Raw genomic sequence first — 17,123 nt, forward strand, 5'->3', positions numbered from 1 at the left:
CGGTAGGGACCAGGTTGACGACCCATGGTTTAGCTCCACGGACTTAACCAACCAGGAAGTAACAGGACCAGTGATATCTGATATCTGACAGGCAAGGTGTGTAACAAGTTTAATTTATTAAAGTGCCGATTTCTACTAAAATCTGCTCTTTTAGTAAAAATAAAATAGAAAAAGAGGGCACATTCCACACACTGTATTGGTTTCCCGAGCTATCCAAGCTGCTGGGTACATTTATTTAAGAAATATTGGTCTTTATTTACTTGATAACATAGCATCTAATTGAAATGCGTAGCCTATAACCTAAAGGATGCACATAGATAGCAGGAATGCTTAGGTAAAATCAGTATTAAATTCTATATTTTTGTTTCCCAAACCAGCCATCGTTTTCTAGCTGTTAAAGCATTCAGAGGATAACATGCCTGAAGTAGCCTCACATTACTGCCCTTGGCCAACCGGACAGGAGCTATTTGTAGCTCATTCTCAGAATTCTGTTTGCGCTGTGTATTCGCATAAAATGATTAAAGAGTTTGATTTGTACACTTTAAATTATTCTAACATTGTTTTACTGAGGTTGTTTATTTATGCTGCTTATGCCATTTTGTGTCCAAATAACACAAAATGTACTTTAAATCCAATTTTCCCATAGATAATAGTGCACTTTGAGTTTTGAATTTTATGTAAAGTGTGGATATATTTGTGCACTGTATGTTTCATTAGAATTAATTTAAGTATTACATAGTCCTTTTAATTTATCACAATCTATGTTATCCTATGTGTGATACCTGTTATATGCACTTAGTGCGTTCTTTATATAAAAATACTACGCAACATTCGCTCACAAGTCACTTAGTGAACCTTTAGGCATTTCTTTTTATCAATGATACTGTTAGGAGTACATGTAAAACCCTTTTAATTGCAATTAAGTGCTGCACAGAGGGTGGTAATTATTTAATTTGCTGAAATAACGACATTGCAAACTCACAATTAGAGGACTGCTCTTGGCACCAAAACCACTAAAATGAAGTGGTTATGGTGCCCAGAATCCAATGGTGCCTTTTTACCTTTAAGTGTTAAATTTTGTTGAAGGGGGTGAGGTCTCCAAGGCCTGGTTAATATTGCCTACCTAGGGCATTAGGCAGGATGCCGGATTGCAGACCCCTTTTGTTTTTTGTGAGCGGTGTGTACCGAGGAGTTTGAGTGATGTGTGTTTGGAGGGAATTCTGCATGTTTAAGTGCTGCGTGCGGGGGAGGCTGTGGGGTCGTATTGTTGGGGGAAGTATTTATTTAACCTCTCCTGCTTACCGTTTGCGTTATCTATGGTGGTTCAGTGGAGGCCATTATGGACAGATCTCCAGAATAACTGGTGGGTGAGCATTGTGGTCTTGGCACCCAGTGAATTGCTCAGGCAGATGGCTGCAAAGCTTGGAGAAGCACTGGAGGGATTGTGAGAAAGCTCTTAAAGTCATCTACACCTGAGAGAGCTGCAGATGAAGTGAGTGAAGAGCAGGGGCCAAGCAGTGAGATCAATTGACCTCTCTGCTGGCACAGGAAGACCCCCTTCAAAAAAACCCCCAAAAAACCTTATGGTAATCTTGTTCTGGGGAGTCCCAGATAAAGTGGTTTTGGTGCCCAGAGTGGTACTTTAAGTACAATTAATGTTTTTGCGTCTTCTATGGACCATATGCCCGGTATGACTATGGATTAAAAATTCTCATATATATATATATATATATATATATATATATATATATATAATCCTAGCGATGTCCTTGTTTTAGGTTCATGGACCACTTTACAAGTTTAAAAATAAAAAGTAAAAATAATCCTTAATATTTTTTTTTTTTAAATTATATATTATTTTTTGTAATCCAGAGCAGAGTCTTCTTCTCTGGGTTGCTATTCCAACTGTTCTACAATCATCAGTTGTGGTGATTTCTGTCTAAACCAATGATTCGCACAGCAATCACTACACTCTGCCAGTCAGATGAATCTCAATGATTCTCGATCACAAATAAACAGCACCAGACATCATAATCTTGGATTTTAAATCATGATTGTCGTGCACAAACCCCTTGCAGCTGCATTGAACAAATCAAATGCCTCTTATTCCATGGACAAACTAATTGATTTGACCAGGATAACTACCGAAGAGTTGAATTCATCTGTAGATAGACTGGAAACCTTTCTATAGTGATGGAACAGAGATTTTAAATGAGAAATCTTGATCTTTCCTTTATGGCCCTGCATGTATTGTTAAAAATATTACATGTGGCTTAAAAATCTGAATTTATTCTTTTGAGAGTGCGGAGAACATTTCATAACATAACTACAATTCTGTCCTGGAAACACAAGAATATTTTATTTGCCAAAGGACCAAACCAGATGTAAAAGTGTCAGTTGAAATAATTACATTTCAGATTCAGTATTTACATTATTCACTATACAATTAATACATTGAATTTGTTATGCAGAGGCCCACATAACTTAGAATCATGCACTGTGGTGAATCCATCCCTCGGCTGACCTTAAAATAAATACACCAGTTATTGAGATTATTAATATGTATATTAGTTTTAGTGAGAGAACGGACGATAAGTAACCTCCACCTGAAGCAGATAATACCATAGTAGAATGATGTGACCATTGATGCACTGTTAATGGGAAAAGGATTAAAACAAATTATAAGAAAGTACAATGAAATGTGAATCATTGGAGTGAAAATATTTCAGTCATATTATCTTTACTCTGACATGTGTAGCTTAGTACAAAACGCATCATTGACTTTGAACAGAATAATAATAATAATGAGTAGGCCACAGCTTTCTTTAACATTTAAATAAATGAGTGGATCATCACTTCTTCTTACAAAAGGAGTCTATCACTAATCATTTAAAAGGCATTGAGTATCTGCACAACAAAACAGAGCAACTTTTTCAAGGATATCCCTCACTGGCTATAGAACAAAAAAAGTCACAGACCAAAATGGAAACAGACTATAATCTTGAACGGTGGTTCTCAAGTGGTAGCCCAGTCTGATCATATACAACCATTAAATATATCTATATGAAACACTCTATATAATTTAAACATGGCTTCCAATAAATTGAGACAGTCATATTTGTATGTTTCCTCTAGAATTTGACAATACTGGGTGGGTAGAAATTAGAGCCAGTGATCTAGAAAATGTGTTCAACCAAAATCTCATTTGTTTTCATACTTTAAAGCAATTGTATTTAGTCGACTATAAACTAAATGCAATTTAACTAAACAGGAATATTTGTATATGTGAGCTTCAACTGGGTTTCCAATAACTGATCATTTGAATTTTAAATGGTTGACAATTTAAACAAAGATAATTAAAAAGCAAAAGGTAATTTAAATACAAATTTGTATAGTTCATACAATTCTGTTCTTTTGTTCTATTGTTAAGTAACATTTATTGTTCTGCAGAAATATTCATCTTACTAAGTGGTGAAAAACAAATCAAAAATAAAATGCAACTTTCCCATTTCATGTCATAAGTCAAATTGCTGTAATCTTTTTGCTGTATTGATGCTGTACTGCAGTACTTATTTTCCAGTTTTCCATAGTAACTCACATCATTTCTCAGAGGCTATGGAATGATATTGATAGAGGCTAGTTTGGTTCAGCGTCTACTACAAAAATAATTAGGTAAGTTCTTTTGTGAAAAGCTTTAATGCAAAGACACTGATGTAGACAAAAATGTTTGGAGTATTTTTTTCAAAATTTCAGATTAAAAGCGGAATTATTGTCACATATTAAACCAAATGTCCGTGTCAAGTTTTTATCAGTATGTGTTCTTTTTCAAACACTGTATCAGGCAGACAGTGTGTGAATACTTTTTGGCAGAGAGTTGCGTTGCGTGCCATTGGCAGCAAGTACAGGCACAGAGACATTTTGTGGTGGAGACTTGTGATGAGTTTTCTTGGCAACGTTTTCTTCACTAAAGCCTCCAACTGTAGTGGGGACAGAGTTGCTCTGGAGTCCAAGAACTTCACACACTGCTTGAGGCAAATCCTGAAGAATGATGTAAACGAGAGACAATTAGTAAAATGTTTACATATGAAAGACAGATGATGCATCATTAAAATCAAATAAAAAAATAAAAAAAAGCTGTACTTTTTCCAACCATGCCCTTTTTTCGTAGAAGTTAAAGTACAAAGAATGGTTCCATAACTCCAAGGATGACATGGTATCTTTAACCCCTTAAGGACACATGACATGTGTGACATGTCATGATTCCCTTTTATTCCAGAAGTTTGGTCCTTAAGGGGTTAAGATACATGCACTTTTATCCTAGACATGGTTTTTTCAAACTCCTGTGTGAGGCAGATATGCTGCTCTGCCTCCAAATTTACTTACTGCTACCTAAATAGAACACACACACAATATAAAAAAAGCCAAGTAGGTGGCAGATTGTTTAAATTAGTCAAAGGTTAAACATCTATGAAAATTACACTATTGACAAAACATTGAAAATAACCTATACTTTCTGTTAATAGTTTTTTTTTCATGGGATGCTGCTTTCTTTTTAATAAAAAAAATAAATAAATAAAAAAAAAAAGGCTAGGTCAGGGTAAACATTGCAAACTAGGAGAGACATAGAAACAGTTTAATTTCTCCTTTACGTTGTACAATTTCTCTATGCTGACTGCCAGGTGCAAAGGGCAGAGCCTAAAACCATGCCTGACGGGGAGATAAGATGGAGGCACAGAGTAGACGGACAAAGAGGTGTTGATATTTAAAATCTATTTTAATATCTTAAAATAAATTTTTGGGTTATAGGATAAATAAACAATGTTAGTCTATAAATATTAATGTCAAATTAAACTCAAAACATATATATTTAATACCATCAATCATTAACCTTTTCATAAAAAATATATAACATCCTTTATAACCACAATAATCTTCTCCAACATAACATTACAAGCCGAGAGTTAAAATATTTTTATATAACAACATGAATTGCATCTTATTTGTCCTTAAACACATGTCCATTTTCCATGTTTTCAAGTCTTGGCTCCATGAAGCATATACAGACTATATTTTTTACACATAAGAAGACAATATTATCAGAGTATGAGGACTGTTGATACCATTCAAAATGACCCACTAAACTTTTATTTGCAAGTTGCATTGGTGAGTCATTTTTCAGACTTTTTTCCTCGATGTTCTGGGGGTGGGGTGCTTTTGTGTGCAAGCATGTGTGTTCATGAGAAAAAAGATGGGGAAAAAACACAAAACAAAATAAATCCCTCCCTCCCCTCGCAAAAAAACAAACCTGTAGCTGAAGTTCCTTTATCGGACAGAATGTCTTTGCTCGTATTTTTCTTTTTTCACAAATTACATGAATATTAAATGTTTTGCCAAGAACAGAAGAAGTGGAAATATAGTGTATACGTAAAACAAAAATTGCAGAATTTTCTACCTTTGATACGTGTCAACTTTGTTGCCCACCTCTTTATACAATAAGTGGCGTACTTTCAAATCAAAATCAAACGCAGTTTCTACGAATGGGTGTTTATGTTTACTACTCATTTAAAAACAAATTGAAGCTACAATTTCCAAGGATCAAAATATAAAGGGAAAACCCTGTCATTGCAAAACGTGACTGCAATAGTGAGCTGGATGACACAATATGTTCTTGAAATACCTTGCACTTCATCATCTGCAAAGAAATTGCTTCAGCTTTGCTTAAAACATCATTTACATCCATCTTCATAGAAAGTTCATTGATGTGCTAAAAACAAAATGACAGTACACAATAGTTATACATAAAGGCCTATTGAGCAGGGACTCCCAATTCTCTTACAGACTTTTTTTCCTTCAGAAACATTTAAAAAAAAATGACAAAATGAAAAAACAGCTATCATCAAAATAATCTGCATGTATTCCTTTGAAATTAATTGTTTTTTGTCAGAAATAACAATTTTAACTTGTTTGTTTTCTCCAAGAGATCAGCTTTTGAAATGAAATAAACCCTTTTTTTTTTTTTTTTTTTAATATCCTACGCCAAGGGCTTGAATTCCCTTCTTTTTATTCCACCTTATAGTGGCACTGTCATGCCGAATTTACCTTTCCCCAATCGCTTCAGCTTCTCTCCCTCTCTCAGGATCTGTTATCAATTTCTTCCTATCTGACCTAGTTTTCTTTAAAAACAGAAGACAAAGTAGGGACTATTTTTCCTACACTTGACCAGCTCTGACCTACTTCCTGTGGGTCAGAGAAATTTTCCCACAAAACTCACCCTTTCCTCTGTGATCTTGTGATGCTTCCTGTCAGTATTCCCTAACGTCGTGTCACAGACAGGACGCCGGCGAAACTACTGAATTTCGACCTAACAGAATGAGAACAGTTTGTTCGTTCATGTTAGGACATAATATGGTACTTTCTGTTCGGAATGGAATTTCATTTGAATGAATGAAATGCCGATCCTATTCGTGCCGCGGCTGCATCTTGCAGATGCTTAGTAAATAGCTCCACGGTATCAAGTTACCAATCAGGCAAGGCTCAAATTAACTATCAGAACACTCTTATTGGCTGGCTTTAACCAATCAGAGCGCTCCGAGCCAAATTGCAGGGCGTTGAAAGGCTTTATAAGCCTTTCCCCGCCCTGCGGAGCTCAGTCCACGTGGTGCCCTCACTAGGTGAAGATGGATTTTAAAAAAAATTGGTGTCCGGGGTTTTTCTTTTTTTCTGTGTTTTTTTTGTGCTCGGGTTTTCATTTTTATATTTAAAGTTCAACAGGAATTATGGCTTTTTATTTGGCCTTTTTTGGGGCTGAAAAAATAAGGTTTAAGAAAAAAGACTACATCTAATGGTAAGTAAACAAAAAACAACAACAACAGACATGATCCGGACTACATTTCCCTGCATGCCTAGCACCATACACGGCATTTTGCCGTTTTTGCCGATCCGCCCGTTTGATTGGTCCCAATATGGCCACGCCCCCGTGACCTTTCCCCTGCCTCTTCTTTCCGTTATTTCTCTCCTTCCACTCCATAAAATTGATTCGTTTTAACTACCTAATAGGTCTCAAGTGGGTTAAGAATTAGCCCATAATATGTATTATTTAAAACGATTATTTTTTAATGATTTAACATATTAACCTATCATATGTATAATTTTAAGCCATGTGACCGCGGTTTTGTAAATTATGCCATATAGCTGCCTATATAATGTGATTAAGCCAGGATTATTATCTTTACACTTGAAAAAGCCTACTGTTTGGCGAAACGCGTTGTGTATTTTTACTCTGTTTTATATTAAAGTATTTTGTTACTACCTTTTACTTTGGGTTAGTTCATTTACTTTATATGCTGCTGTTTTATCCTGGCTGATTTTTTTATCATCATTTTTAACAAGATCCAGTACTGCAAAAGGAATCCCTGGTGGGGATTATTCCACCTACGCTTGGTTCATAGAGCAGTGTGGCTGCTCTGAACACTGTAAGTACGTTTCTTTTTATCACTTTGTCATTTTTACATATGGAAAACACTATGGGCCCTCTCTTGTGATTTTATTTTTCATAAGACCGGCACTACAAGCATCACTAGAGGAATATCCTACACGTGGGGAGTTTAAATACCACTGTATGCTGTTTTACTTAGAGCTGGTTATAGCTCTCTAGATTGTAAGATGGCACTCTTAGGACCTCTGTGTTGTCTGTTGTTGCAGTACTACCAAAGTTATTGCACCATTGGGTTTTTCCTTTTATATATTTTATATGCTGACGTCTGTCTCAGAAGTTTTAAAGAATCGTGTGGAGACTCCAATTGCCCAGTTATATCCTACATGTGGGGAGTATCAAATACCATTGTAAGCTGTTTTACCTAGAGCTGGGCTTAGCTCTAAAAATTGTAAGTTGGCATTTCTCTACGTCTGTGTTGTTCGTGATCCTCTCAACAATACGGTTTTGCACTATTGGTCCCCCCCCTTCTCTGCTTTTGTGTTTCATATCCAACCACTGCGATTCCAAAGCGAGAACAGAAGAACAGTTACTCAAGGTCTACACTGTACCTATAGAGACTTTCCTTTTCGTGTTATCGTTTGCGTTTATTTTATCCAGCGCACCCTGTATTTGTTGTTTTTTGTTTTCTCCATTTTCTGAAGGGTTTGAGGGTAGCCCTTCCTCTCAGGTGTGCAGCTTTTTTCCCCCTTGTGATCAGTACTGTAGCGCTGTTCCCTTCCCACCTTTTCTCATCTAATGGTAAGTATAGATTGTTTCTAGGTAGGAGTAGGTAGAATGTAATTTTATTGGGGAGGGGGGTGACTAGTGACTTAGGGAGTGGGGGGCTCTTTTTTTAACAGTGAGTTCATAAGTGGCGGGGAGCACTGCTTCCAGCCGCTTTTATTTTCACATACTACAAGGAGGGAGCCGCAAGCCGGTAGCTCCATCCTTGTAATAAACCGACTAAGAGGTCTTCGTTCATTTGTTTAAAATTTCTATTCATTTATTCGTCTTTGACGAATGAATGGCTGAAATTCCCATCCGAATGCCCATGTGTTTAACTGGGCATGCGCAGGAATTTCACAGTGCTATCTAGTGTGGGCAGTTGACGTGTTCTTCAGGGCCTTCATCGGCCCACACCAAGAAGGCGGCGCCTATGACCTAGGTCCGGTCACAAAAAGTTTAAAAAAAAAAAGGTAATATGGGGCACCTAGGTGCATTTGGAGGTAACTAGAGGGCAATTAGATGTAGTGTAGACGGGAGGGGGGTTAAATAAAAAACGGATGCGGCCATGACCGTGCCGCTTTAATTTATTCCCTTGATTGGAAGGATCTTTCATACGTGGACAATAAAATAAAACTGAATTATTTAAAAAACATTTAATATCGTTCCTGGTCCTTTTTATTCAACATGAATATCTAAAATTCATGAACTAAAAACACTCTTTTGCAACACAATATTTTGATTAGAATTTATAAAGTGGGGGAATCTTTACTTCTAGATTCAAAATGCTGTGCAAACTATATTCTCACAAAAGAGCATAATAGATTCTCCCCCCCCCCCCCCCCCCCCTCAAATTATGTTAAATTAAAGCTCAAGCAACAAGATAATATCTGCAAAAGGGAATATTCTGATAATTAAATATGGATGTAGTGACATTTTTGGGAACAGTAGTTTTATTGCTGGCTTTCTACAATAGAAAATTAGCGACTAGACTATAACCACCAGAAATCCTTGCAAAGCCCATAAAGCCATGTATATGGGATGTTCTTAACAAAGCTACAACAAATTCATGTCCCATCATGAGCCTCCATGATAACGTCCTGCAGAGAATAGGGGTTTGCTGCAAGAACCGCAAATGTGATAATTTTTATTGCATCTATATTTTAAATGCATTTCTAGTTAATGTTGTCAGTTCCTTTATAAAACAATAGACTAAAACCAAGTCGTGCTCCGAAAACTTATTCCTTTGACAAGACTAAAAGCATATCCAAGAGTTTCACTATAAGCAATAACTTTTTAGCAATACATAGTTAACGAGGATAGTGAAATTACCAATGCAAAATAAATTCAGACTATCCAACATTTTTTTCCTTCTGTGATTGACAAATTGAATTAATTAAAAAATATAGTGTCATTATTATCGAATTGGAGTGGTCTTGCTATCTTCCAGAAGTCTTGATATAACAGAGGATGCATGCCCTTTTCATTTTTAAAAAGCAATAACAATTCACTAGGTTCTATTGTGCGAAGTTAGAAATTACATACCTTGAGAATTTCATTGAAGCCATAATTCCTTTCCATCATATATTGCTTTTCAGACTCCAAGATAGCACAGCAAATTAGCAAATGGAAGTTTTCACAAGGTAAGCCTGTCCACATTACCTATAAAAAAAAACCAATATACCGTCAGTCTTATTTATTTTTTCTAGATTTACAAATATCACAGAATAACAACTGATCAGTAGTTATGGTAAAGAACCTAGTCACTGGTTGATTACCATTCCATCTATTACATGTCTGCATTGTGAGAAATAGAATAAAATAGGGGACGGAGCCAAGCCAGCGAGCTGACAAGTCGTGCCTCACATGAGTTCCTGCTGCATGGGCTACTCTCTCGACGATTACTCGGGCTGCAGTGCTGGAAACATCCCATAACGATGCTACATGGAAGGGGGAAGCCCGCAGACACCAAAATCGACGACCGGGAACTGCTGCAGCAAATAGAGACCTAATGGAGACAGCGGAGGGGAAGGATGGGCGCTTTCCCCATACTGCTACAAGCCACAAGCGAGCAAGACACACTCTCACCCTATCCCCTCCCTTGGACCGGTGGGGGATATCCCGGTCCCCGCCAGAAGAAGCACCCCACACCATAAACCTCACGGAGGACATGGCAGGCCTCACAAACTACACGGGCACGGAGGTCTTTAAAATGGCGGACGCATTAGACCCAGATTCAGGCGGCACGCAAATGCAGCAGCATGCCAGACCCCAGCAACACAGTAAGAGACTTCTATTGACGCTATTTTCGACAGATTCTGGGCCAAGCTATTGACCCGTATTGGACCGGCTCTGACTACCCCTATCCCGACTGTACAGGACCATGTGCGCATAGAGAGGAGGACTGGGAACCTACCTCAGGGCACAGAATGTTCCCCCACCTCAGCCATCCTCACAAGATGCCTACCCGGGCTGAGAGCAACAAGGGCCACAGCCCACAGGTAATGGCCACACAGGTGCAGGGCCACAAGACAGAAGCGAAGACAGAAAGCAACTGACCACAAGACCCACCGCACTGCCCTGACAGAGAAGACCCTGGAACTCACTGGCTCCCAGGCTCATGGCAACAGGGTACCAGCTCTCACACGGCACCGAGGCCAGAGGGGTGCCTCACCTCCACGATGCTGCACTGGCACCCCTAACTGCTGCGAACAGAGGAACATCGCACAAACGACCCGCAACTGGGCAAAATACACGGGACTTACACACGACCGCAGAATAACGCCCAATCAGGGGATTGGGTGAAAACACACTGTGCAAAGGACTGTCTACTCCCCAGATGCGGAACACCGGACACCCTAACAGACGTCTCAAATATACCCACAAGATGCTCTAGTATTAATCTGGACTGTCATACACATATAGTCTTTCACAATTGTAAAATAAGGTCATGACCCACTATTTTAGCCACAAGACCTCACCAGACTAGCTTTAGTTCTGTAGTGCACTGCTAAAATAGCATAGCCTAGACCTAGAGGATACCATCAAGCCAGATACCTACATATTGAGACACGCTGGATATCATGCTAATAATGTAGATAGCAATTTTTGTTTCTTGCATGTATGTAGCAAATGTAGGAAATGATCTCCAACATCCTGGGATCTTTCAAAGTGGCCAGTCTTCTGACTTTTTGTGTGCCCCACTCACCCCCCCATAAATCAGTGGGGTCACGGGTAAGCTCCAACCTTGTTTAGCAGCAGACATGAGTTGGAAATGGCTCAGAGCTTTATGGAAGTTTGATTTCTCTCAATGTCGGTGACCTCTATCCCAATTCCATCGCTTTTTGTTTTTTAAATTTCTCTGCAGCATTTTAATGCCAAAAATAGTGTCATTACTTAGAAGAAACAACCAAATCAGTTATTAGAACAGGTTTGCATGTGCACACTATGGGTTCAGTAACAAAAACAGCAGCCCGCTTTCAAGACCAATGGCATATAAGCCTGCCACTTTCGAATTATAAAATCAGAAAAATGTGAGCTATCCAGTAGTATGCAGCATCTCTCAGACACACTTTGTAGTACCCTAGAAGTTGTGTAGAATATACGGTATATGAAATTCAGATTTATTGCATTGACTGTTCCTTTAAAACCAGAGCAACCCAGGGGCAATATCAATTCAAACCGTTGAAAGAGAGGCTCATGCATCTGCCACCATTTCATTACTTCCTTTCTTTCCAACTAGCACATTTGATATGCTTCTATAAATCTTCATTCCCAGTTACACAATTAAAATAATTTGGGAACTACAAATAAGCTCACAAATTATAAACAGTTTGCTTCCATTATATGATGTGTGATGCAAGCATAGAAAGGAACAATGCATTCAAATACAGCAAACAAAAAAAACACAAAGACAAGAAGGTTACACTTTAAGGACAGTCACAGAAATAATAAGATTGTTAAAAAAAAAATAATCTTTCCTCCCTCCCCCAATCATTTAAATGATCAATTCACACACAGCCTCTGAAATCCCACTATACTTTAACATGACAGACGTTACTAACCATGGTCCTTAGAAAAGTCTTTATAAAGCTTTTTAACAGCTATTTTCACAAGATAATGTCCGTGCACTCCATGAGGTTGTTTACTGACAGTTTGTTACAGCAATTACATCTTCATTGATTTAGAGAAATCAATTTCTAGGGTTAAATGGTACATAATGCGCTGATGCATGTTTCTCAAGCGGCTTTGTGAATGGGAAGCTACTGATAAATTGAAGCGTTAACTCCATCCAGTCCGAGACATCCCGTACTTTTTTGCAATATTTAAGGAGGGCAAGGGGTGCCAAATACTGTTTTTCCACACTATAGGGTCAGGAATACGTCTGTGATCCTTTAAAAAAAAAAATATTTGTCCTGATTTACAGAGTACATCACATGTCTAGGATTTCAGTTTATTTTTGGTAGTTCCAGGCCACAAAACAATAATGTGAAACGATTTAAGAATTTGGTAAGTTTGTCTTGCTAGTGTTATAGCCATCACAGATAGCAAAATTGCCTCAAAGCCTATTTACTGAAGGGTATTTTGACACTTTTTTACATAGTAAAGTAAGTAAGAATTGTGTTTGTATTTATTTTCCTATATAACTGGGCTTTTTACATTGCAGGTCTCCAACAGAATAGCTGCCAGCCCAGAATAACAGGATTATTCTGCCATGCGTTGTTACGGGGTTAGTGAGCTGCATTGGGAAGTTGGAAATTGTGCAGCCTTAGAAAGTGTGGGTTGGGGAAGAATGGTAGGGCTTGCAAATGCTGCAGTCAAAAGATCTTCAGCTTTTGAAAGCTGTTTTAAGATATACCCCTAATGGAAAAAAAAATGCTAATTAAATGCAAGTATGTTTTCAATGGGGGTATATCCACTAAATAGTGATTTATAGGGCAGTGGAGGATCCCTTCTATGGATTCTAAAGAAACCTCTTCCAATGTTTGTAAGTCAGTGACACACCTATCTGCTAGAGTGATAAGGTGAAAAATACATCTCCATTTGATGGAAGATTGTTAAGAGAAAGAGTTGCTCCAGAGGGACAACTTGCCACTATTGCAGCTTCATTGACCTAAAAATAGCCTGTAAATACACTTAAACAAAAACATTCCAAAATCAATCACACATTTACGTTGGAGCTAAGCCAGTATAGAAAATGCTGAATAAGACAATCTTAAAAGCATCTTACCTCCCAAACACGAAGAATATCCGGAAAGCTGAATTCCCTTTTGAACCTAATTAGAAGCCATCGGAAGCAGAAGTACAGGTAACCAGAATCCTGAGATTCTAAATGAAAAGCAAACACTGTTTTACAGTCTTAATTCTTGGAGGGGGTTAACTCAATGTGACATTAAACCTCCAACTGCCTATACAATGCAACAGTTCCACGAATCAAGGTCTAACTGTAACTTATCAGAAATAGCCCCAATTGTTTCATTTCTTTTCATCTCGGTTTTCTCTATTTTCTGTATAATATCTGCAAAGGGCAGAGTTTATAACGACTGACAGGTAGATAAGATGGAGGCGCCCAGTCGCAGGATACAAAGGTGATTTAAACATTTAATTTTATTTTTCACCCTTTACAAATACATACGTATTTGTTATACTTCATATTGTATAAATAAACAGAATAATAAAAATCATGTGAAGTCCCCTCGAAAAGGTACATTTTCAATTCCTGTGAAGATAACTTTTTTTTTAAATCGACAATTTAAAAAACATTAAAAGGGACACTCGTGACACCATAGCAACATCACCTAAAGTTGTTCTGATGCAGAACCCAAAGGCTGTAAGCAGGGCCCCAATTGATCTGTCCCTGCAGTTCCTCTCAGATAACGCTTCCAGTCTACCAGTATCTCACCATTGAGAAAAGTGAGTGAAAAGGATATGTACCTTTTCCATTCACGATCCTAAATGGGGAACTAGTTATAGGCTGAGAGCCGTAGCTGATGCACTCAGCCTATCAGCGGCGCCCAGGCCGAGACTTCCTGATTAAGGCCTTGGACACTGAACGGAAATGCAGAGGCGGAGCAAACGGGTGCCGGCTTGCAGCCATTGGGATAAATCATTTGGCAACGGTTAAACTCTTCAACTAAGATGGTCCCTTGGATTTCCTGACACCATAACTCCATTCGTGTTGATTGTTGGATTTCTAGAATTAATGTCACTCTAGTGTAAAGTGTTTCACAAATAATACATACCAAGGTAACTACAGAAGCCACTATCCAATAAGCGTAGCAAGGTACTCAGCTGAACTAGCTGTGTCTTCATCCCCTGCATCTGCTCCTCAAAATTCTTATGCTGAGAAACAGGAAACACACAAATCAAATATATTTTTCCTGTCACAGTAGAGCTGATTTTTGCTTTGTCAAATAAATGCTTGTTTGGATTAGAATTCCTTTTAAATTCCAACTAACCTTTTAATACATTTAATTTTGTACACTTTCAAGTACTTGATATGATATTAGAGCATTTAGGGATTGCTAATCATTCTTTCTCCATGATATAGGAGGATACAATAAATACTATTCACATATTTTTACCTAAAAGCAGGAAGCCAGGTGAATAAGGAAAAATAGGATATTATGTGTGAAACATTCAAGGATATTTATAGCTGCACAGCAGCCTTTATGTGTCCTTTTTTATATTTCCTATTAAATAATTATACTCCACATTTGAATAGAATTTGGGATACGGTGCAGAGCTTAAAAATATACATGGGAAAATATCCCTTTGTAATGGCACACATAAATCTTATAAAAGCCGGACAACTTAAAAGTAATGAAAATGGCCTGACCACCGGTCATATAAAAACATAGAATGTGACGGCAGATAACCATTCGGCCCATCTAGTCTGCCAAATTGTATAAATACTTTCATTAGTCCCTGGCATTATCTTATAGTTAGGATAGCCTTATGCCTATCCCACGCATGCTTAAACTCCTTTACTGTGTTAACCTCTACCACTTTAGCTGAAAGGCTATACCATGCATCCACTACCCGCTCAGTAAAGTATACTTCCTCATATTTTTAAACATTTGCCCCTCTAATTTAAGACTATGTCCTCTGGTTGTGGTAGTTTTTCTTCTGTTAAATATAGTCTCCTCCTTTACTGTGTTGATTCCCTTTATGTATTTAAATGTTTCTATCATATCCCCCCTGTCTCGTCTTTCCCCCAAGCTATACATGTTAAGATCCTTTAACCTTTCCTGGTAAGTTTTATCCTGCAATCCATGAACCAGTTTAGTAGCCCTTCTCTGAACCCTCTTTAAAGTATCAATATCCTTCTGAAGATACAGTCTCCAGTACTGTGTACAGTACTCCAAGAGAGGTCTCACCAGTGTTCTGTACAATGGCATGAGCACTTCCCTCTTTCTACTGCTAATACCTTATCTTACAATAGAGCTTACCATTTGATCCATAAACGATACAAAGCACCAGAAGGCATCTACTTCATTTTCCATAACGTACAAAACAGGGGAGAGTAAATCGCTCATACCTTGAACATAGCCTGAAAATTCAAGTAAAAAAAAAAAAAAAACATAAAAAAAAAACCCAAAAAACACTTATGAGGTGGTACTTGCAGATTTGCTATGTGATACATACACATTTGATAATATTACCTATCCTTGTATATGTACTATATATGCCAAACACCATGACCACTCCAGTGACTTGAAGTGGTTAGGGTGCCTGTACGTATACATACAGAGTTGAACCCCTTTGATGCTTGATGTGCAACACCACAGCACCATGGGACCTCATCATGAGATCCGGATTGGCTAATGTAAATTTTCTGTACAAATTTCGATGCACAGACAACAATTCAGTAGATGTAATCAATCAGCTGACACTCAGTCAATGGATGAGCAGCAGATTCGACATCCAGCTTCTGCAGCTCGTCAGAAAACTGTTATCTTCACTAGCCAACAGGGTCCTGGGTCAGTGGCAAGGTTACTCCCGGCATAACTACTACAGCAGGCTAATATACAGACCGTGTGTAGCAGGGATGGAGAAACTTTGGCCCTCCAGATATTTTGGACTACATCTCCCATTATGCCCTTATAGCCATCTAGTTCACGACATCTGGAGGCCCGAAGGTTCCACATCCCTGGTATAAAGTATGAAAAGAAAGTAACAGTTAAAAACTTTTTTTTTTTTTAAAATAGTTTTGTTTGTGTTTTAATCAGTTTTTTTTTTTTTTATTGTGCTCCAAAGTAGGCTGCAAACAAAACCCCACAGTTTACAATTTGGAAACAATTACAATTCAGAAAAAAATAAACCCTAAATAAAAGTTGTTTTGTAGTATGAATAATTCACTAGATTTTAAAACAATTTGAGATATCCTCCTCCTCCCTCCCCCCCCTTGTTTTAGTTCCTCTTTGCCTGTCAAGGCCATGGCAAAAACGGAAACGAAAATGGATATTAGACATTACCGTCACAGTTGAACACTTTGTTACAAAAAAGGAGGATTTGAATGTCAGCCTGATAATATCTCAATCAATTTCTCATTACACCAGAAGCAATCTGGATAAATCATCCCAGCATGGTATTTAACGCACACACTGCTGAGCAGTCACTGGGCACTTGTGTGTACAGTTTATAAAGGGTACCAATAAATCCCTCCAGCAACGAAAGGATTAACAGATGACAAATGGGATCAAAGGAAACATGTAGCACATTTATGCTACTCCATCTTCTAAAGCTTTAAAGGTAGTCTCTAATTAAGTGTAACAGCTGCATGGGTACGGTGAGAATAATACCTTGTACATACATAACTCATTGTACTATTTACTACTTGCCAGAGGGCACAAAAAAGCTTAAGAGGAAAATCCTAATACAAGGGTAATGTGCGTCTTTAAAGATAAAGCCCCAAATGAAACAG

General features: G+C 37.9%; 1 protein-coding gene across 1 annotated transcript in view; it reads right to left on the bottom strand.

Moving 5' to 3' along the window:
* Positions 1–2,340: 2,340 nt before the first annotated feature.
* TBC1D15 (TBC1 domain family member 15) overlaps positions 2,341–17,123 on the bottom strand; it is a 96,453-nt gene continuing 81,670 nt past the window's right edge. The window contains exons 12-17 of the mRNA XM_063447005.1: positions 15,649–15,749; positions 14,440–14,539; positions 13,428–13,525; positions 9,743–9,859; positions 5,678–5,764; positions 2,341–4,038 (exon numbers count right to left, since the gene is read on the bottom strand). Of these exons, the coding sequence (XP_063303075.1) occupies positions 3,838–4,038; positions 5,678–5,764; positions 9,743–9,859; positions 13,428–13,525; positions 14,440–14,539; positions 15,649–15,749 (704 nt within the window). The 3' untranslated portion in view covers positions 2,341–3,837. The remainder of the gene's footprint in view (positions 4,039–5,677; positions 5,765–9,742; positions 9,860–13,427; positions 13,526–14,439; positions 14,540–15,648; positions 15,750–17,123) is intronic.

The sequence above is a fragment of the Pelobates fuscus genome, chromosome 3 (genome assembly GCF_036172605.1).
Source record: "Pelobates fuscus isolate aPelFus1 chromosome 3, aPelFus1.pri, whole genome shotgun sequence".
NCBI classification, from domain to species: Eukaryota; Metazoa; Chordata; class Amphibia; order Anura; family Pelobatidae; genus Pelobates; species Pelobates fuscus.